General features: G+C 35.3%; 1 protein-coding gene across 2 annotated transcripts in view; it reads right to left on the bottom strand.

Moving 5' to 3' along the window:
- DPH6 (diphthamine biosynthesis 6) overlaps positions 1-22,800 on the bottom strand; it is a 145,996-nt gene that overhangs the window by 11,566 nt on the left and 111,630 nt on the right. For both annotated transcript variants that reach the window (XM_084895428.1, XM_084895429.1), the window contains exon 6: positions 11,989-12,050. In XM_084895428.1, the coding sequence (XP_084751554.1) occupies positions 11,989-12,050 (62 nt within the window). The remainder of the gene's footprint in view (positions 1-11,988; positions 12,051-22,800) is intronic.

Below are 22,800 nucleotides of genomic sequence, written 5' to 3'. Positions count from 1 at the left end.
ACTCTCATAATTCTCTCTATAAGATGTTCCTCTCTCTTACTTCAGTCCCTCAGATGGTTTGTGCATTCCATGGCTTCAAGCATCACCCTTACACTACTTTGCTGCTGTCAATACTAACACTATCACTACAAATTAAAGACTATTTGCTTTATACATTAAAGTTAAGAAAATAATCCTCAAAATGACTTTATATATATATAAATATATATATATATATATATATATATATATATAAATATATATATAATTATTATTAATTTCAGAGAGGAAAGGAGAGGGAGAGAGAGACAGAAACATCAATGATGAGAGAATCATTGATCAGCTGCCTCTGGCACTGGGAATCAAGCCCGCAACCCAGGCATGTGCTCTGTCTGGGAATAGAATTGTGACCTCTTGGTTCGTAGGTCAACACTCAACCACTGAGCCATGCTGGCCAGGCCTCAAAATGATTTGTAACAGTAAAAATAAATAAGCATATAGGTTCTGAAATCAGATAGATTTAAAGAATAAATTCCAGTTCTGCTACTTCCCAGCTATGTGACTTTGGAAAAGTAACTAATCCTCTAGTGTGATTTCTCATCTATAAAATGTAAACATCAATATATCAACAAATAAAAAGTGCTGGCGAGGATGTGGAGAAAAGGAAACCCTCATGCACTGTTATTGGGAACACATATTGGTGCAGGCACTGTTAGAAACAGTATGAATTTTCCTCAAAAATTAAAAACAGACTGCCTTTTGACCCAGCAACCTGAAACACTGAAACATGATTTCTGAAGAATATATGCACCCCTATGTTTATAGCAGCATTATTTACAGTAGCTAAGATCCGGAAATAGTCGAAGTGCCCATCAGAAGATGAGTGGATAACAAAGCTGTGGTACATTAACACAATGGAATACTGATCAGTCATGAGAAAAAATAAAATCTTACCTATTTGCCACAGCATGGATGGACTTAAAGATTATTATGCTAAGTGAAATAAGTCAGTCAGAGAAAAGTAACTACCATATGATCCCACTTATATGTGGAATCTAATTAACAAAATAAGCTGATGAACACTGACAGGTGTCAGAGAGGAGGGGGGTTGGGAAGTTGGGGCACTAGATGAAAGAATGTGAAGGTATTAAGCAACACACACACATATATTTATTTATATAGTATACATATAAAACACATATACACAGACAACAGTGTGGTGATAGCCAAAGGGAAAGCAGATGGGGGCTAGGTGGAGCTGGCAAAGTGGGGGGAAATGGGAACAGAAAGACTTTGCTTGGGATGATGGGTGCACGATGCAGTGTGCAGATGATGTTTTGTTGAGTTGTACAATTGAAACCTGTATGAATTTGTAAACTAATGTTACCCCAATACATTAAATAAAAAATTACAGCAACCTTATAGATTTGTTAGATTATAAGCAAAAATAATGCATAAAATGCACTTAGCATTGAATATGGCGCTTAGTAAGCACTTCATAAATACACAACTATAAAAACAGGTAAGGTACATCTGTAGTGAGGCACAGTGAAAACAGCATTGCATAACTGGGTGAAAGCAGGACCTTTGGAAACAGTCGCTGGTTCAGATCTTAGCTCTGTCTCTTTCTAGCTATGCAATTTCAGGTCATACAATCTATCTGCATGTCAGATGCTGATCTGTGAAACAGAGATGACACAGGACCTACCCCATAGAAAAGCTTAATGTACTGCTCAGAGCATAAAAAAAATAACCAAATATCTACTAATTATATTTTCCCTTTTCCAGAGCAGAGAACTACATTGTTTTGCAAAGATTATGTAGCTTAGAACTGAACAAAAGCAGAATCTAAAGTTATGTCCTAACTCTTATAAAATGATGGTAAATAACCAACCTTAAGTCTGACCCTGAACATCTCAATTGTGCTTCAAGCTCATAGTTTCAAAACATACTCATTTAGCCGAAACCGGTTTGGCTCAGTGGATAGAGCATTGGCCTGCGGACTCAAGGGTCCCAGGTTCGATTCCGGTCAAGGGCATGTACCTTAGTTGCAGGCACATCCCCAGTAGGGGGTGTGCAAGAGGGAGCTGATAGATGATTCTCTCTCATCGATGTTTCTAATTCTCTATCCCTCTCTCTTCCTCTCTGTAAAAAATCAATAAAATATATTAAAAAAATATTCCTTTGGTTTATATTACCATTTAAAACTCAGTATGTTAAAAACCAAGCTTATCATGTTCTTTCTCATCCTCCTCTTCTCTACAAAAATATGTGCTTTTAATCTCCCCAGTCATTATGCATGGAGTAATATTTGACTCTTCATTACCCAGCTATGGAAATTTGGTGCTAATTTCTTTTTCATTCCTCTGTCAAAATCTTTCTTTCAGTTGTGCTCTCCATCCCTACTATCAGGGACTCCACCTTTTAAGCCCTCACACCTGTTTCCTAAATCAGCATCTTATACTTTTTCATTTCCAACTTCTTCTTCTCCCAAATCCATAAATATTGTTGCCAGACTAAATTTCCTGAGACATATTTTAATATGAATCATTGCTGATAAGCCTTCTATATCTTGTTATTTCTTTATATATATATATATATATATATATATATATATATATATATATATATATAATTGATTTTTTACAGAGAGGAAGGGAGAGAGATAGAAAGCTAGAAACGTTGATGAGAGAGAAACATCAACCAGCTGCCTCTTCTCTTGCACACCCCCTACCGGGGATGTGCCCGCAACCAAGATACATGCCCTTGCCCGGAATCGGACCTGGGACCTTTCAATCCGCAGACCGAAGCTCTACCACTGAGCCAAACTGGCTTCGGCAATATCTTGTTATTTCTTATGCCAAATAGGCTGGTCCATCTCTGAAGGCTAGTTATGGTTGGGCCCTAAATCCCCACCTTGTTTCTTATTAATCTAACATCACCAGTTCTTAATTTCATTTAAACCGAATCCCTCATTGTCCCTGCATGTCTTCTTGCCAAGGTACCTTCATTCATCATATTGATTCACTTTGTTGCCACCATTCATGTGAATTTCACCCAATCCTTCAAACCAGTCTAGGTGCTAAACTTTCCATGACATCACCCTTTGCTACTCCAGGTCATAAGGCCATCTTACACCTTCTCCCTACTTGTTAGACTCTACATTCCATAAAAAATTAAAAATATTTGGCTTATTTTTTACTCCTTATAGAAATTACGATAGAACTGGGCACATAAGAAGTCCTTACAAATACTTATAATTCAATTCAGTTTGTACCACATGACATTGGCAATTAAGGGTTCATCACAACACACACTAAGGAAAATGTGAGGGACATGTTCAAAGTTATATACTGGAGCAGCCACTAACTATGGAGGACCTCCAAGTCTTTCACAGCTACAATCAATGGACACTACTAAAGGTCAAATTCCTTAAAGTACACCTATAAGAATTGTACTCCTTTCCTCTAAAACCTTCCATTTTTTTCATTGTTTAAATAATCAAATCCTCTCTTCATAGTCAAAATTATTCACCATTCAGGTTTAACTTCTTTTTCAGCTTCCTCTGACAGTTCTCAAAATATCTTACAATCAAGCCAGTTAAAAATCTACATATCTTTTAAGTCCAGAATGGCTGTTAACTTATCTCTAAAATTACTCAGCATTCTCTCAACAACATGTGAGCTTTTCCTCTGAAATTCTATGGCATATATATATATATATATATATATATATATATATATAACTTTCTTAGTGCACATTCTAATATACCTTGTAATTTATATTTATAATAGTTATTGGACATCTCAACCATAAAGTTTCATATATCCTTCCAACTCAGTTATGTTAAAAATTCAAAATATTCTGTCAAAGATATTCTGCCTCTTCTTAACTCTCAAGGTTAAGAGGATTCCTTTCCATAAAGTCAGTACTGTAGAGAAAAAGGCTTAAAATGCTTTATCTCTTATCCATAACATCAAATCAACTTTGCTGAAATTCTCTTTTGCTTTTTGTTTAAGTGATAGGTAGCTGGGATTGCAAATTGTGTTTTTGTCAAATCATAAGGAAGACAAGTTGATATATAGAATAGAGCTTGAAACAAAGCTTTACACTTGAAATCTGCTTTGCACTTATTCTATTTAGTGCTTCTAGCACCCAAAAGAGTGGTATATATTCCTTAAGTAGTCAGTACACATCAGCTAACCAATGACTCAGGCTGGAAGTCAGATTTCCCAATTCTATGGGAACAATCCTGGAAAAGCAACCAAATCTATATATTCATAATTTTTAAATGTAATATGGTTTCACTCTTCATCTAGCAGACAACTATTAGTTAGATAATCTTAAGAAAGTTTTTGAATAAAGAGCAGCTGCTGTCCTAGCTGGTTTGGTTCAATGGGTAGAGTACTAGACTGTGGATTAAGGGGTCCCGGGTTCGATTCCGGTCAAGGGCACATGATCAGGGTTGTGGGCTTGATCCCCAGTAGGGAGTGTGCAGGAGCAGCCAATCGATGATTCTCTCTCATCATTGATGTTTCTCTCTCCTCTCTCTCTCTCTCTCTCTCTCTCTCTCTCTCTCTCTCTCTCTCTCTCTCTCTCTCTCTCTCTCCCTTCCTCTCTAAAATTAATAATTTTTTTTTTTTTTTAAAAAGAGCAGCGGCTGCTGGTAAAGATGTTTGACTGAATCCATGTATCTACTCTCTCTACCTTCTAAAGCCTCACTGGAAAATGTCTTAAAAAAGGCATAACTCACAAAGATGGAGAAGAGAGGAGAGAAAAGATAGAATCAACTAGTTTAGCAGAACAAGGTAAACTGAGTCCTAGGCCAACAGTGGGGAATGCAGAGGATCAACCCAACTGACAAGCAAAATAACTCCTTCCTCTGAAACAACAGGGTGAGGCACTGTGGACACTGGACACCTGTAGAGGTGAAGAAAAATGAAAAGGGCACCAAAATAAGAAGGGTTGATTGGCAATCTGTTTAACAAACAGAGATCCCTAGATCCTTTCCCTCTTGAATGGCAACTGCCTCTTGTCCACCTAGCAGAACACTGGAGGTTTCTTCTCTATAGAGGAATTGGCCTGAGAAAAATGAGACAGCTGAGGGCAGAGGTACCACCATATACAAAAAATAGTGGGATTCAGTTAATTTATGCACACAAGATTCTGAGAACTCTACCCACTTTCCCTGCTCAACTAAAAACAAAACAAAACAAAAAACAAAAACAAACAAACAAACAAACAAAACAACAACAAGTAGCAACATGCCTTCACTTCAAGACCAGAGACTAGGGAACCTTTTTTTGGGGAACCTAACCAACATTACTTCCCTACAGTGAAAATCAAGTCACAAAGCCCCATCAACACATTTTGTGCTTGATATACAAATGTTAGGCCCTACTCTTAAATATGAGCAGAACACCAAAAATTAGGAAAGAATCTCTAAATTGGAATCTAAGGACCAAAATAATGTAAAAAACAGACTACGCTGGGGAGAAGGAAACTAAAAAACAAAACAAAAATCCTCCCTGGAACAAAAGAGGGGATTTCATTATAGTAAGGATAGAGTGTTATAGATTTTAAAAAATTCAGAGAACAAAAACTGAGCTTTTAGAAATTAAAGGTATGATATGAAAAAACTTAATTGAAAAGTTTGAAGATAAAATTAAGAAACTCTCCCAGAAAGGGCAAAAATAAATTAGATAGAAGTAGGAGAGAAAAAGAGACATCTAACTAATAGGAATAACATGAAGCAAAACAGAGGGGCGATAAATACCACTGAATCAATTTAAGAAAATTTCCCAGAACTTAGGTTTTCAAACTGAATATTCTACCTATCCACGCACAATGGCTAAAAATGTAAGCACCCAAGTCACAGTGCATAAGACTTTAGAATTCTAGGAACAAAGAAATAGCTTACACACTCACATAGAGGAGATGGAAAGAGAAATAATTAAGGTCACATACAAACAGTCAGCAATGATAATAACTTTGAGCTTCTCAACAGCCTACCAATCTGTCATAAGTACAATAATACTATCAAGATCCAGAGGAAAATATTCAAAAATGGAATTTTATGGCCTGCTAAAGAATCAATCAAATGTGAGAAAAGCATATAGACATTTATATAATTGCTCAGTGTTTCAAAAATATATACCTCCTATGGACCCTTTCTTTAAAGTTTTCTCGAGAATGTGCTTTACAAAAATAAGAATAAACAAAGAAAAGAAATACATTAGATCCAGGAAACAAGAGCTCCTACACAGAAGGAAGGTAAAGGGACCTCCAGAACTATGGCAAAATCCTAGGATGGCAAGTATAGAAGGAAACCGGTCTAGATCACACCAAGTCAGAAGGCCCTGGAAAGGCTTCTACAAGAGGAGGAAACTGACAAAATACTTAATATATTTGAACATCTGGATAAGAAACCAGAAAACTGGCAATGAATATACTGTTGAATTAGTGACAAGTATATAGACTATTAAATAAATGAAGAAAACAAGACAATAATTAGTTCAAGGGGAAAAATAAAAAGTTGTATAGGAAAGATTTATTATTATTATTAGTTTATTACCTAACTCAGCTGTAAATGGGCTTTCATAATTATAGTAATGTAAACACTGACTATTGACCCAACTAGAATTGCAACATAACCATATGGGAAGATGGAAAAAGAGAATGAGCGCACATATGTGATGAGGCAAAGGGAGTTCAGACAGCTAAATCTGCTTATTGTAGAGTGGGAAGTCAACAAATATGGCTAAAGTTGGGGGCGGGGGGAGGGCTGAGGGGAATCATGAAGCATTAATATAAACATGTAATTTAGAGATATGGAGGTAAATATAAAATGATCAACTTTAAGATAAAAAAGTCTGATGGCTTAATGGTAGGAGGAAAAGACTAGGGAGGTTTTCTGACCAAAATCTGAAGAACTATTTTAGAGTACAAACTTTGACAAACATTGTAAAATCTCACAAAAATAGCAATATTCTTAAACAGTTAAAGACACAGTTCTTAACCTTTAAAATTTGATGCAAGTTTTATAATTTTATTTTATTTTTTAGACAGATGAAAAGGAGAGAGATAAATGTAATACTATAAACAATAAAGAATTAAAAATATATTAATTTTTGCAAGAAAAATCATTATACTATACAAAATCCTCTTAAACAAAAACATTAACTCTTATTCACACTAGAGCAAAGGGGTAATATATTAGCTAACTTGATTTACTATATTAAAAGTCAGGTTGACCCACGTTATACAAGACATACATGAGAAGTGGCTCAGGAGATCTGAGGTAGGTGAACAAAATTGGTCCCTCACTAAGCTCTTTCTCTGCCATCCTGTACAAGTCTATAGGTTGTCTGTTTTCTCCTGACCTTCTTTTAGATTCCTTGACCTTTTTAGGAGTGTTAAATCAACAAATTGAAAAATAAATATGGATTTGATCTTTTATGTCACTTAATGAGGTTAATACCATTATCCACAAAGACAAGGAGATGTAGGCATTTCTTAAAATCTGATTTATCTTAGGCAATAATACAAAAGACAGAATCTAAGACAACAAGTTAAGAAAATACCCTCTATTTGCAGAAAAAAGATAGTGTTTGACTGATAATTCATTTGCTCTTGGTATATCAAGCAATTGATTGAGTTTCTTTTCTGAGTATGTGCAAAAATGAAGGGGAAAAAAAAGAGGACAAAAAACTTGAATGAAAATCTTGGTTGTGTAAGATAATTGTTATGAAAGAGGTGAGAAACAAATTGTTAATGAAAAATGTATTAAGCACTCACTTTATGGTGAGCTCCTGGACACACAGATTAGACTATACAGAGGCCAGAGAAAAAGACACTTAGATAACTATTTTTGGTGTGGGGGTGGGGGAATCCTGTTTAAAATATAAATTACCCATCAATATTTATTCATCTTTTTAGAGAAAATTTTACCATCCTGAAAAGATATTTGGAAAAATAAGCAAAAATAAGCTCAGCTAAGTTCTAAGTAATTTTTTTTTCCAAATATTATTTCCACTTTTCTCTCTTCTCCACTCCTGCAGTTCCAATTATATGTGTGATAAACTTCTCTCCCTTACGTCTTCTATAATCTTGTCTTGATTTTCCATCCTATATTCTCTGTGCTTCAGTCTGAATATTTTATATCACCTATTCTTTCAGTTCTCAACTGTCTATACAACTGTATTAACTATACTGATAAATCATGTATTGTATTCTTAACTTTAGGCATTCTATTTTAAGTTCTAGAATTCAATTAGATTCTTTTATATAAATTCAAAATCATCCCTAAAATAGTTCATAGGCACTTTAAAGTCTAAATCTGATAATTAGTTTAAATGAATATCCTCTGAGACTCTTTTTATTGAGTGTCTTTCTGTTTTGGTTATCTCATCGGGTCTCCTGATATGGTTGGTAATTTAAAAAGAATAAATTTACTGGCTCGGTAATTTTTGACTGCCTTTAGAAACTGTATGTGAAATCTTTTAGAGATAATCTGATGCTTTGAATCACCTTGGTGTTCTCAGAAAAGAAATAGGCAGTAAGAGTAGGATCAGATTTTTTTAATTCAATCTAGGATTGATACAATTCAAAGTTGAATGTAAGTATTTGCAAGAACTGGACTGTTTCTAGTTTGCTTTAATTTTTAGGGTACTGTCTATTTTAGAGTCCAACTGAAAAAGTGCAGAGTTAGTCAGGTCCACTCTGCTTCGGTTTGCCCTGAATTCCAATTTTTGTCTCCACAGGATATTAAGCTAATGAAAGCCCTACTCAGCTTCTCAGCTGAAGTTTTCTCCTCAACTTCTTGGCATCCCTGTATTATTTTTTAATCAGAAAGTGCCTTAATGGGAAATAATAGTCCGAGCTTTCATCCTCTCTGGAATTCTGATAATTCAAATTATCTCAGTTTTTATCATTCCTTAATGCCTTCCCATATTACTTTTTTAAAAATTTCATATAACTTTTCTAGTTGTTTGTATTGAGTTTGTCTGATGCAAGTTATCCCATCAAAGCTGAAAATATCATTAAAACATATATACCCTCTGACCCAGCATTTCCATTCTAGGATCTTATTCTACAGAAAAGCTCATACATGCCCCCCAAGCAAACGTATAATAATATTCATCTAACATTATTTGTAATAGCAAAAGACTTAAAAGATACCAGAAAAGAATAAAGACCATCAATTAAAAACAGATTCAATATATTATCCCCATAATAAAACACAATGGTGTTGTGGAAACAAATGACCTGGATTTTTAATGTGTTAAAATGAAGATGAAAAATAATGTGCATATTATATTCCAATTTACCTAAAAATGGATAAACACATGTATATATATATATATATATATATATATATATATATATATATGTGTGTGTGTGTGTGTGTGTGTGTGTGTGTGTGTGTGTGTGTTTATATATGTTTTTGAAGAAATATATTAGAATACAAAAGAGTGGCTGATCTGGATAAGAACAGAAAACTGGGGTCTTTAAGTTGAAGATTTTTCATTATTTTAGAGTGGTTGGATTCATTTTTTACATATTACATGCCTGAATTTTATAATAAACATGATTTAAGAGAAAAATAAAATACAAGAGAAGTGCTACATACTAACAAAGAAAAAATGGCAGTTCAAAGGAGGCTTACTTAAGCAAGAAAAACCTCACAGTATTAATAGCTGGATTTAGTGAAGTGAAAGGGAGATAAATTATGCAGAGAAGGGAAGTGGGCCATGGAAGGTGATGGGGATACAAACTCTAGGGAAACCATCAATAGCTCTAAATTGATGGAGGATAGGGTGGATGTAGGAGACTGGCTGTCTTGCAAGTTTCATTTTCCCCAAAGACAGACTGTGCCATGTTAAGGAGTTTACATTTTGTTTTGAGGCAATGGGGAATGACTCACAGTTTATAAGGAAAGTAATATGATCAGATTTGTATTTCATATACATATATATATACACACACACGTGTAAAGCCTAAGCGACCATTACGACTAGTCTCTATGACGATGCACTGGCAGCAGGGGGTAGACACTCAATGCAGGAGCTGTCCCCTGGGGGGTCAGTGTGCTCCCACAGCCAACCTCCCCTCGGACCCCCCCTCCCACTATCCGACTTCAGTTGCCCCAATCAGGATTGGGAGAGACAGCCCTGATCAGGACCAATCACCGACCAGGCTGAGGGACCCCACCAATGCATGAATTCGTGCACCAGGCCTTTAGTTCATAAATAATGGAATGTGTGAAATCATTTATTATAATTCACTTTTTTTGGCTTAGACAACTGCATAGACAACGGGACCCCTCACTGCTAGGAAAAAAATGTTCAGTTTTACAGTCAATGTTGAGGTGCGTGAGGATATCTAAGACAGGAAGGTGCTAACATATGCCTGGAGCATATGAAGAAATGGAAGAACAGACTTAATTGGCATAAGAATAAAATTGGCAGTTGAAGTCCAGGGGATATTTAATATCACCACAGGAGGAAGGCTTTAGATGGAACCACAACATATAAGAAGTGAAGTATATATGGTAAGCCCCCAAAATAAGCTAAGGAATTACTCAAGGTTTTAGGAGTGAATGGCATCACAGAAGCCAATGGATGACAGTTTCAAGAAGGCATACTCTCTTTCAGAGAAGTCTAGAAAGACAAGGCCTCAAGTGTGTTGTTGATATTGAGGAATCAGAATATGATATACTTGATCACTGTTTTAGAATTTCCTACTGCTTGTTTAGTGATGTGAATATAGATACAATGCTGGCCATAAAGCAAATTGCCTTAGGAAGAGTCAAATCAGAGGGGCATGGAAAGTAACCATGTCCATTAGGTAGACTTAAATAAATGAACTGAATTTGTCTAGAAATCAAATATAATTTGACATAATTATATATTAATTTCATTTTTATTTTAATCTTTACTATTTGCCTAGAACATATTAGGTCCTTAATAATGCTTAATGAAAGAAAGAATGAATTAACATCTTAGGAATTTCTAAGCACTTGGTACATATTGATAAACTACATAATAATCAAATATAAATAACAAAGAAAATGTGAAAGCCATAAAGTTAATGAAGAGTGTAACTGCCGACAGTTCACATCACAGCAATGGTATTAACAATGCTGATGAATTAAGAGTATGGGAGGGAAAATGATAACATTAAAGGAGATCATAAAAGTTCTTTCATAAAAATAGGTTGATTTTCTTTTTTCCATCATGATTGTGGAATAAAAAACTCTAATAATTATACTATACTAGTTCACGAAACACCACCTTACTATTCATAACATTTGTCCCACAATTCTAGTAAAATACACGATGGGGAAAGTGGTTTTATAGTTGTAGCACAAATAAATAATACAATAATTAATAAATAATAATACAAAAATAAATTCTGTGTTTTGCATAGTCACAACTAAAAACCTACCTTTACTCATCTCTGTATAACACAGTAAATAGAAAAGAGTGAAAATAACTGAATACTTTTTAATGTTTAGAACACATTTAGGATTTGACAACAATAAGGGCTAAGCAACTGTAACTTGAAATCTTGGGAAACTTCTTTACCACTCTGTAAATTAATTTTCTCATTGGTAAAAGAGAAGAGGTTAAATTAGATATTCTTTAAAGGAAGTTTCTACTTACATTTCTGATGAAAAAAACATCTAATCACGAAGATTATCAGATACTTTAGAAGTGTAGGACTTTTTGTATAGCCTAACATGTCCATTTCAATAAAAGTAAACTTTCTGATAGAACAATTTCTTTTTATATACAGCTTACTTTTTTACTTAGGCCAACAAGCTGGTAATAATTTCTATAATTTTAGACATTTTCATACCCATTAGAACTTTAATGTTTTCATAAAAATGAATCATGAATATATCTGAGTTTTTCTAGATTAAATTTGATTTCATAATTATAATAGCACCATTTCTCCATCCTTTAGATGTCTACATTTTGAGAAACATATAGTATAAATTCTTACCTCTAAGAGATGAGGCTCCATTTGATCCAGAGTTTTTCCAAGGTGCTTATCTGGACTTAAACCTGCCAAGGAAGTTTAAATTTTAAAAATAAATGTCTGAGTAAAAGTTTAAAGACACATCCCCTTCCCTCAACCCCTCCTCACTTAGAAACCAGTATGTGTATATTTTAAATTGACCCAAAAATAAAATGTACTTTGCTAATATTTACTTTCTTATTCTCTTTTGATAATTGTTTTTCTTGTTCCTGAAAAATGTTTTCTTCCAATTTATTTCAATTGCATTGTGTCAACTACCAGATGCAGTTTCAATTTTTCAATTTTTAAAGGAATTGTATGTAATTATGACAGACAAAAACAAGTATCATTTCAAAGATATAAAATTTAAATCCTTGATATTTAAAATTTTATTTCTCTTTTTTACTATTATTTATATTTTAAATTGTATTTATTACATTGGGGTGACATTGGTCAACATGAACATATGTTTCATGTGTGGGTTTCTGTTACAAGATCTGTACTTTGCACCAGGTGCCCACCACTCAGAGTCAAATCTTCTCTTGTCACCTCATATTAGGACCCCTTACTCTCCCCACCCCCTCCTCTCTGACAACCACCACACTGCAGTTTTTGTTCAGGGGTTTCAGTTTTATATCCCACAGGAATGAAAACATGGTTCTTAGCTTTTCCTGACTGACTTATTTTACTTAGCAGAATGTTCTCAAGATCCATCCAAGTTGTTGCAAATGGTGCTGTTTCATCCTTTCTTATGGCTGAGTAGTATCCCATGTGTATATGTACCACATCCTCTTTATCCAGTCCTCTATCACAGGACACTTTGGTTATTTCCATGTTTTGACCACTGTGAATAATGCTACAATGAATATAGGGGTGCATATAGCTTTGCAAATACATGATTTTGAGTTTTTGGGTATCTACCCAGGAGAGGGATTGCTGAGTGATATGGTAGCTCTATCCTTAATTTTTTTAAGAAATTGCCAGACTGCTTTCCATAGTGGTTGTACCAGTATACATTTTCCTTTTTTCACAACCTCTCCAACACTTGCTATTGCATGTTTTGTTGATCCTGGCCACTCTAACAGGTGTAAGATTACTCTCATTGTAACTTTGACTTGCATTCCCCTAATTGCTAGTGAGGTTGAATATTTTTTTTCATATATATATTGGCTATTTGTATATCTTTTTGGAAGAGGTGTATTTTCAGGTCCTCTGTCCACTTTTAATTGGATTGTTTGTTTGGTGTTAAGTTTTACAAGTTGTCTATACATTTTTAATTTTTTTTTTTTTTAACTCATGGACAACTGAGAATTTTCTGATTCATACCTATTTTATCTGAACTTCAAACACCTTACTTAGAGAATAAATAGAAAATAGAAGAGTGGTAAACTGGTAGGCTTATCTAGTTAATTCACTTAAATACACACACACACACACACACACACATCACATATATTAAAAGGCTAAGTGACCATATGTCTGCCTGACCGGCTGGTACATATGACACACACTGGCAATTTAAAAATAAATGTTGAGCCGAAACCGGTTTGGCTCAGTGGATAGTCAGCCTGCGGACTCAAGGGTCCCAGGTTCGATTCCGGTCAAGGGCACATGCCTTGGTTGCAGGTATATCTCTAGTGGGGGTTGCAGGAGGCAGCTGATCGATGCTTCTCTCTCATCAATGTTTCTGGCTCTCTGTCCCTCTCCCTTCCTCTCTATGAAAAATCAATAAAATATATTTAAAAACAAACAAACAAACAAACAAACAAATAAATGTTGACTCACACATGCAGAATACATATAAAGCTCTTGCTGGCAACAATGGCATGCATGTGTTTCTCAAAACTGAAGTATTAACAGTATCTGCGGAAGGAGAGGTTGTTCTGATTCCAAGAACTGATTTGTCCTCATCTGACACTGGCCTCCCATTTAAATTAATTTGAAAACAGTTTCCTGTGATGCCAGCATTTACAATGACTATTAACAAATCACAAGGACAAACTCTAGACAGAGTAGGAATTCGTATTCCTACCCAAACCTGTTTTGGACATGGTCAGTTATATGTTGCTTTAGCTAGAGTTTGAAGAGCATACAATATAAAGTTGTAAATACTTCATCACAAGGGAAATTATTCAAGCACTCTGTGTTTTTACTCTTAATGTAGTATACAGGGAGATATTAGAATAAGTTTAATCAATTTATCAGTCATTGTTTTTATCACTATTGTTTTTAAATCATGTTTTTGTTGCCTTTATGTCATGTTGTTATTTTTATATCAAGTTTTTGTTGTCATATGTTATTTTTTATATATTAATCAATTTATATATTATTTTCATATACAGTTTACTAATTTTCTTTCATCTGACACTTCTGTTATATAGAAAGGGTGAATAATGATATTAAAATATTTCTTCTAATTTACTTTCTTTTCAATGTGCATGAATCCATGCACCAGACCACTAGTAGCATAAAACACAAATAGTTGTACCATCAAATTAATATTTCACTTTGATGACCACTTCTGTGACAATGTATTTTACAAGTAAAGACAGAGACAACTCTGAAAAATCATTATGTATCAATAGCATGTGCATAGTCTCCTAAAGATGTTTAACCAGTGACTTTTGCAGCAGTAGCAGCCCCCACTAATACAGGATAAACAGAAGGGAGGTGAAGGCTGGAGTTCCGGCCCCATCCAGCCCCCACTGGAGGTTGGAGCCTGCAGTCCCTCCACAGCGGTGATACTGAGCCCTGGGCCTGGGCTCTAACCAGATGCATGCAGGGCACCAGAAGAATGAACTCCCAATGCCCAGCCAATCCAAAGGCTCCACACCAATTTCCAGATTCACAGGATGGCTAACATTATGGAAAGAGAAGTATAATCTTATCTTCTTTCTCTATGGGGGTAGGTTTGGCAGATGGAGAAGCTGACCGAACTTTGACATTGCCACATTCATGAGTTGCTGAAAGAGATGCTTCTTGGTGATAGGAAAGATGTCGTTGGGCCTCAACTGTGAAGAATCTCAACTTCTGACACCAGATGAGTCAGTGCCAGGGGAAAGAAATTTATCCAACCCAACCAAAGGTTTGTATGAGTAATTTTTTAAGTCCATCAAGTCCTCATAGCCAGGATTTTGAAAGAGAAAAGAAAGACATTTCTCAAAATAAAAATGCTTCTTCTCTTTCTATGTTAAAAGCAAGTCTGAATCTAAACTTCAAAATGACTTACAGAAGGGCAGTTCAGCTTCAAGCAAGCTCACTGAGCAAGAATATCTCAAGGTGGGAAAAAAAGTTCCCAAGAAGAAAAGAGCCATGAAGAAGTCACTCAGTATAGTCACAGACCCTTAGATTACTGTTATGCCTGATTGGCTGAAGATTCGTGGTCCTTTAAAGAGCTGGACCAAGTTTGGTGTGTGTTGAAATCTGGGTGCTACTGGTTTATAAAGCCCCCTCAAAATGGTCAATAGGTAGGAACAGTCCTTCTGAAAGCCTGTGAAATCTTTGAGCATCGATTAAAAAAAAGGATGGCTTTTGTTTCAATTTTTTTCATCCTTTGGAGCAGTCTATTTGGGTGATAAAGGGTCCAAAGGGTGAAGGAGTTGGATCCATAACTCAGCCCTTACCTAGCAGAATCATCTGAGCTACTTTGGAGTTGGCTTTGAAATGTCCTAGTCTTCTTAAACATCCATTGACCGTTAAGGAAAGGAACATGAATTGAGCATTTTATCAGAGAACACACATGTGACTTTGTATCACTAATTACATGATAACATCCTCCACAGTTGCGACAACTTCTAGTTAAATGATAATGAAATTGAACAACAGCATTATTTTTAAATATATTTTATTCATATTTTACAGAGAAGGGAGAGGGATAAAGAGTTAGAAACATAGATGGGAAACATCGGTCAGCTGCCTCCAGCACACCCCTTACTGGAGATGCACCTGCAACCAAGGTACATGCCCTTGATCGGAATTGAACCTGGGACCTTTCAGTCTGCAGGCCTATGCTTTATCCAATGAGACAAATTGATTAGGGCTGAACAGCAGCATTTTGAGAACCAAGATATGTATTCTGATAAATCCAATAAAGAAAATGACCAAGAGCATGATGAGCCTGACAATGAGGTGATGGGGAAAAGTGAAGAAATGACACATCAGAAGGCAAGATGACACATATATCGAACTTGAGCCTCTTGAGCCTTTTAAAGAGACCACCTACACTGAGCGGAGCCATGAGAGACTTGGAGGGCAAAGGAGGTCTCTCAAATAGCAACTGTGTCTGAAGAAAACCAAAGCCTTATCTGGGCACTGCTGAGATAAGTCCGTCCTGGCATGAACCTGTCCTACATTTATTTTGTCCTACATTTCTTTCTGAATAAACTTTCGTATAACTACTGTCATGCAGATTTCCTACTGAGGCTGATCTGGAAGAAAATCCTTATTTCTGTTTGAAGAAAGTAGTGAAATGGTATTTGTCAGGATTCTATAAAAGGCCAAAAGGACTGAAGAAACCTTACAATAATACACTTGGTGAGATTTTCAGTCATTTGTGGATTCATTCAGAACAAACAGCAAAACATTTTATACTGCTGAACAGGTGTCCCACCTGCCTTTTATGTTAGTACTGCAATATTAGATGCAGAAGTACAATTAACTTTCTTGAATAGAGGTGAAGATTATAAAATAATAATGCCATATGCTCTCTGTAAAGGAATTATTTATGCACAGTGACACAGGAGCTTGGTGGAACAGTCAATATTACATGTCAAAAAACTAGATACCGTGTAATACTTGATTTTAAACTAAAGCCATTTCTAGGTAGTAGTGAGTGCCTTTGCTAATCAGATATTAGGGAAATGAAATGAAATGAAAGATAAGCCAACCAGGCAACAGAAGAAAGTGGCAAAAGGCTATTTGTCCCCAGACCCTGATATAAAGGATTCATCCAGTAAACCCCAATCAGTAAATCCAACTACAAGAAAGGAAGGTTGAATATGTTTTGGGAGACAGTCAAAATTTCACTAAATCTATAAACACAGGAAGAAATTATGGCTCTTTGAAATAATTTAGTTTCAAACACACCTGCTCATGGGTTGTTTTCTGCAACAAAAAGACTACTACATCGTTTTCCTTCCCATTTTGCTTCAAGTCGTAATAAACTTCACGTTTAAATAGTTCTTTACAGTTGAATCAATGAATTTGAATAATCAGATTCAGCCTGGGACCAATGTTCAAGTTTTCTTGATCTTTATTAAAACATCACATAAATAATATGTTATCCTTTACCTGCTCAAGGTCATATTAGTCTTTTATATTTCCTTTTCAGCTTTAATGTTGCTATACCCATTTCAATCTTTAATCCAGGTCGAATTTACTTTTAACTATCATATATGGAGTATTACAACTGTTTCTCTTGTTTAAAGATAATAACTACTGTTTATGGATAATAGCTACAGTTTATGTTATTCCCTACTGAGGTACTGATGTACATGCCGCCTCTGCCAAACACAGAGTTGGCATTCATATGTAAGTCTATGTCATGTCATCTACAATTTACTTTACACTATTTCAGTATTACCAGTGCAATACACAAGTGTCTGTTTAATCTACGAGACATGGTTAATTAGCCAGTAACAGACTTTTTTAACAACCCATAATTCTGGAGGCTACAACTTCTAGTTATCTTTATCTTAGAATAGAGGTCCAGTGCACAAAATTCATGTGCGGTATGGTCCCTAGGCCTGGCCTGAGATCAGGACCATCTTCCCCGGATGCTGACAGCTAGCCCACCCCTCACTGTCACCCACCCCTGGTTTCCCATTCACCATGGGGCGATCAGAGCCTGCTGGCTGGGGGGTACGTGGAGGAACTGAGAGTTCAGCTATTCCTGCCTGCTCACCGGCCCCATCCCTGCCACAGGTTTCCCTCTAGTGTGGGGCGGCCAGTGGGATGGGGACCTTGGCCTGGTGCCACCCATATCCCCCACCACCCAGCCCTGGTTCCCTCTTAACCATCGGGCAATGGGAGCCTGCAGGCCAGGGAAAAGAACTGAGAGGTGATCAGTGCACCTTATAGTGACTGGTCAAGTGGTCGTTCTGGTCATTCCACCATTAGGGTCAATTTGCATATTACCCTTTTATTATATAGAATAGGCAACATAAAGTTTACTAATTAACCTAAAGGCTGTTAGAAATTACTTTTCCTTATGAAATTTATTTATTTAAGAAAACAAATTGTATAGTACTTACTATGTACAAGGCTCTGTTTTAAGTGCTCTATAAATATTAACTAATTGAATTCTCAAAACAACCCAATATGTAGGTACTATTATGGTCCTCATTTAACATAGGAGAAAACTGAGGCATGGAGAATTTCAGTGACTCTCTGAAGTTATCCACTACCAAGAAGTAAAATCAGGATTCAAGTCCAGGCAGTCTGGCTGTGGAGTCCCAGCTTTTAATACCATACTATGCTGTTTTTTTATGCTGGGTTAAGGATATTTCCATCTGTAATTCACTTGTTAAGATTTATTGTTTTTATGATTATATTTGTTAAATATGCTTATTAGAACATGAACAAATTTTATAAATAATTTGTCCATATCTACTGAGATGCATTCTCCAACATTTTCATCAATATCAAATCTTATTAGATTTAAAACTTTTGCCATTCTGATAAAAATATTGGTATTTATCCTCATCAGTATTTTTATTTGCATATCTTTACTTTTGTATGGTTGAGGTTGAACATGTTTTTCAGACATTTTTGGCCAGATTTATAATCTTTTTTTTTTACTGTAAATTTATTGCTCATATTCTTTGACCATTTTCTAATTGACTATCCATCCTTGTTTAATAATATTGAAACACTTCTAAACCAAGGCCATTAGTCATGTTCTTAACAGTGTTTTTGTTTTTCCCCCGATAGGGTTTCTCATTTGTTTTATGAATTTTCTTACTGCAGAATACTTTATTGGTGATTGCTCTTTTATTGATAGATCTTGTCAGGTATTTAACAGTTTCAGCATCTCATCAAAATGCCAGCTCTTTGTATTGTTTTCAATGTTTTCCCCATTTTAATTAAAAAAAAAAAACTATTCTTACTTTTATCATTTCCTCTCCTGTTTTGTATTCACTCAATAGCTCCTTTATTTCTTGAATCATTTATATTTATACATTTCTTATTTTTAAAATAGAAGAATTTAAATCCCAATTTAGCTGCAGCCCAGAAGATGTGAAAAGTGGCACATTTATTACCATTCAGTTTTCAATATTTTGTCATTATTACTGAGTCACGTAGGATTACTCTTGTGACAAAATATGTTTATTTTCACTATTTTGTGTTGTTTCCTAATTTGACTGCATTATGATTAAGACTATAGTCTTTATTGTGACAATTTTACAAAATTCAGTAAAGTTCCTTTGTAATTCAGAACATAGTTGAATTTTATGAATGTTCCGTTTGTGCTTGAAAAATGTGTTATCTGTTGAAAGCAAGATTCATACCCAAGCATATAAAACCATAATCACAATTTTTAATTCTGCATTTCAAACCTTCCATGGCCTTATTATAATTTGGTTTCCATAAGTCATTGGTTTCTAATAAAAGCTTGTAAATCTTCCATTATGATTTTGGTTTTATAATCTCTTATAATTCTATCAGTTTTGCTTTATTTAATTGACAGCTATATTGATATGGGTATACAAATTCATAATTTCTAATACTCTTGTTGGGACTATTCCTTTTATCAAGAAGGAGTGACTGACCTTTCATGTGTGATTTGTATCTTATACTAGAGGCTTGGTGCACAGATTTGTGTACTGATGGGGTCTCTCAGCCTGGCATGTTCCCTCTTGCAATCTGGGACCCCTTAGGGGATGTCGGACTGACAGTTTCGGCTCCATCCCTGCAGGCCAGGCCAAGGGACCCCACTGGTGCACAAATCCAAGCACCGGGCCTCTAGTATGCATATAAGATCTTTGGTTAATCTCTTCCTGCCTTCCTCCCTCTCCTCTTCCCACTGAGATTCATCAGTCTGTTCCATGCGTCTGTTCCCTGGTAGTCAGTGCGCATCATAGTTACCAGTCAAATGGTCTAACAGTTGAGCAGTAGCTTAGGCTTTTATATATAGAGTTTCTATTTGTCAAGATTACAACAACAGCTTTCCTTTGTTAATATTTTCACATTATTTATTCTCAAATTTGTATTTGTTTTAGATTTTTACAAACTACATATAATTGGATTTTAAAAAATGTGTCCTATTATAAACACTACTCTAAGGAACTGAAATGAACTATTTTACATTATAGGTCTGGACCTGTTTCTATCATCTTATTATAGATTTTGTTACATTAAGTTTTGTATTTTTTTTCTTTGCTAATTTTTGCCTCATATTGGATTAAAAAGGATTTTTGACTATTTTCTCTACTGATTAGGAAGCATATATTATATTTCCCCTCCTTCAGTAAGCACTTGTAATTTTTAACATACATTCAAAGCTAGTATTTTAGTCTAGATGTACTATCTAAAAATTTATGGCTCTTAGAATATAAATCTAAGAATCTATGTTTAGCATCCCTTTGACCAAGAGAAATGATTATGATTTTACTAGATACTAAATAAGCTCCTCAATTTTAGCTATTATTATGTTAAATTTTAGTTCCATCATTTTGTGCAAGAAAAATCAAGGTTACCAACATATTTTACAATGTCTATGCTCTCCATTTTTATTAATTTCTCCTGGAATTGAGTCTATTTCTCATCTGAAGCCTGCTCTTTAGTTTTCTCTGAAAATCTGTGAGTGATAAACTCTCCTAGTTTTGTCATGTCTGATAAAGTCCTATTTCACCCTCACCATTATATAATAGTTTAGTTGTAAAATAATACACTTTTAAGCATTAGTTGTTCCTAATGAGATTTATGCTATTTTTATTGCACAGTACCTGATATGCACTTTCAATCAAAAACTTCTTTCTTTAAGCGTAGAATATTTTCAACTATTATATCTGCAAATGCTATTATTATTATTTTTTTTTCTCTTTCTTCTGATGCTGGAAGCTATCCATTGTCTACACCAGTGGTTGGCAAACTGCGGCTTGCAAGCCACATGTGGCTCTTTGGCCCCTTGAGTGTGGCTCTTCCACAAAATATCATAGCCTGGGCGAGTCTATTTTGAAGAAGTGATGTTAGAAGAAATTTAATAAGTTTGGCTCTCAAAAGAAATTTCAATCGTTGTATTGTTATTTGGCTCTGTAGACTAATGAGTTTGCCAACCACTGGTCTACACTACCATGAAAGTGCAAACAGGGAATCCAGAAGGCTGATGGACCTTGAGCTTTGTCAAAGGCTAAAGCCCTACACTTTGTGAAATAAGCCAATCAATGAAAGAGAAACACCACATAAACTGATGAACCAAAAGATAGATATAGAGACAGTAAAGCAACAAGCAGACTGTCAACTTACAGTGGGGAGGGGAGGGAGATCTGGGGGAGATAATAGATCAACCGAAGGACTTGTATACATGCATATAAGTACAACCAATGGATATAAAACTCTGGGGAGGGAGGGTATGGGAGGGAGGGAGGGAGGGGGGCAAAAAATAAAATCAATAAAATATATTTAAAAAAAAAAAAGGCTAAAGCTCTACACCAATTGTTCTGTCTACAATGGTAGCTCAAGCAATTTCCTGACCTAATAATCTCAAAGTAAATCTTTACTAATATTTACTGACCTTTAAGTTGGTCTGTCTGCTACTGGATTGCCTGCCTACAGGCAAGATGTGTATCTAAAATTGAATAAAAAGCTAACAGGTCCTGGGCACCAGAGAGGCCCTTCCACTAGAGTGAGGTTCTCCGCCTTGTCCCCCATGATTTCCAAATTCACATTTTTTGTCTAGTCTCTTCATTTGTGTGCGGCTCTTCTCCAGGTCCTGAAACCTAGCTGTGTAGGTTGCGGCTTTCACATACTTCAATTATTTTTTTCTGAAAAATCTAATACACAAATATTGTAATTTCCCAATATCCTCCATATTTTTAAACTGCTCTTTCATTTTGTCCCCCTCTGTCCCTCTTCCATCTGGGTGAATTACTTTTTTCTGCTTCACTCATTCACTCTGACTTAGCTACTCTAGAGTTTATTCTTCCCACTGAGATTTTTAAATGTTTCATTTCCCAAATTTTTAGTTAGTTATTTGAACATCATATGGTTGCTGTTTCTTTCTGGGTGATTTATTTTTCTAATTGATTGCTTTTTCTTTAATAGGTGTTAGGGTTTTTTTTTTTTTTAATCAATTTGAGGTTCTTCCACATATGGGGCACTTTCAGTCTGTTTCCCTACAGGATTATGATCTCCCACTTGTTTGCTTCCTGAAGCTTTGTATTACATCCCACGGCTCCAATCCTGCTTACAACTGAATGTGTCTTTTCATTTCTAGTTCACAGAATTGTTTATGTTTTCCACCTTAATTATGTCTTTTATACTCTTCCTTCAGATATTCATCTATTACTGTCATAGGTTTAGAGTAAGAATTTGGAAAACTCAAAGCATGACTATACAAGGCCAGTATAACTAGATGTCATTTTTTAGCCTCCCTTCCATTTAATTTCTTGATTCCCATATACATATGGGTCACACAACCCACATATATAACACTGAGCTTTCAGGCTCTAGGTTACACATCATTAAAATCATTTTAAAAGTCTTTCATGATTGAATCTAAGAATTTATGGTTTGCATTCTCTACAAGGATCAAGGAGTAAATAAATGGCTGTCTAAGAAGCATGAAAGAGAATTTTA

The sequence above is a fragment of the Pipistrellus hanaki genome (genome assembly GCF_964339955.1).
Source record: "Pipistrellus hanaki genome assembly, chromosome: 1".
Lineage (NCBI taxonomy): Eukaryota > Metazoa > Chordata > Mammalia > Chiroptera > Vespertilionidae > Pipistrellus > Pipistrellus hanaki.
Note: the sequence above shows the minus strand (reverse complement) of the source record. Positions and strands in the feature narration are given on the sequence as shown.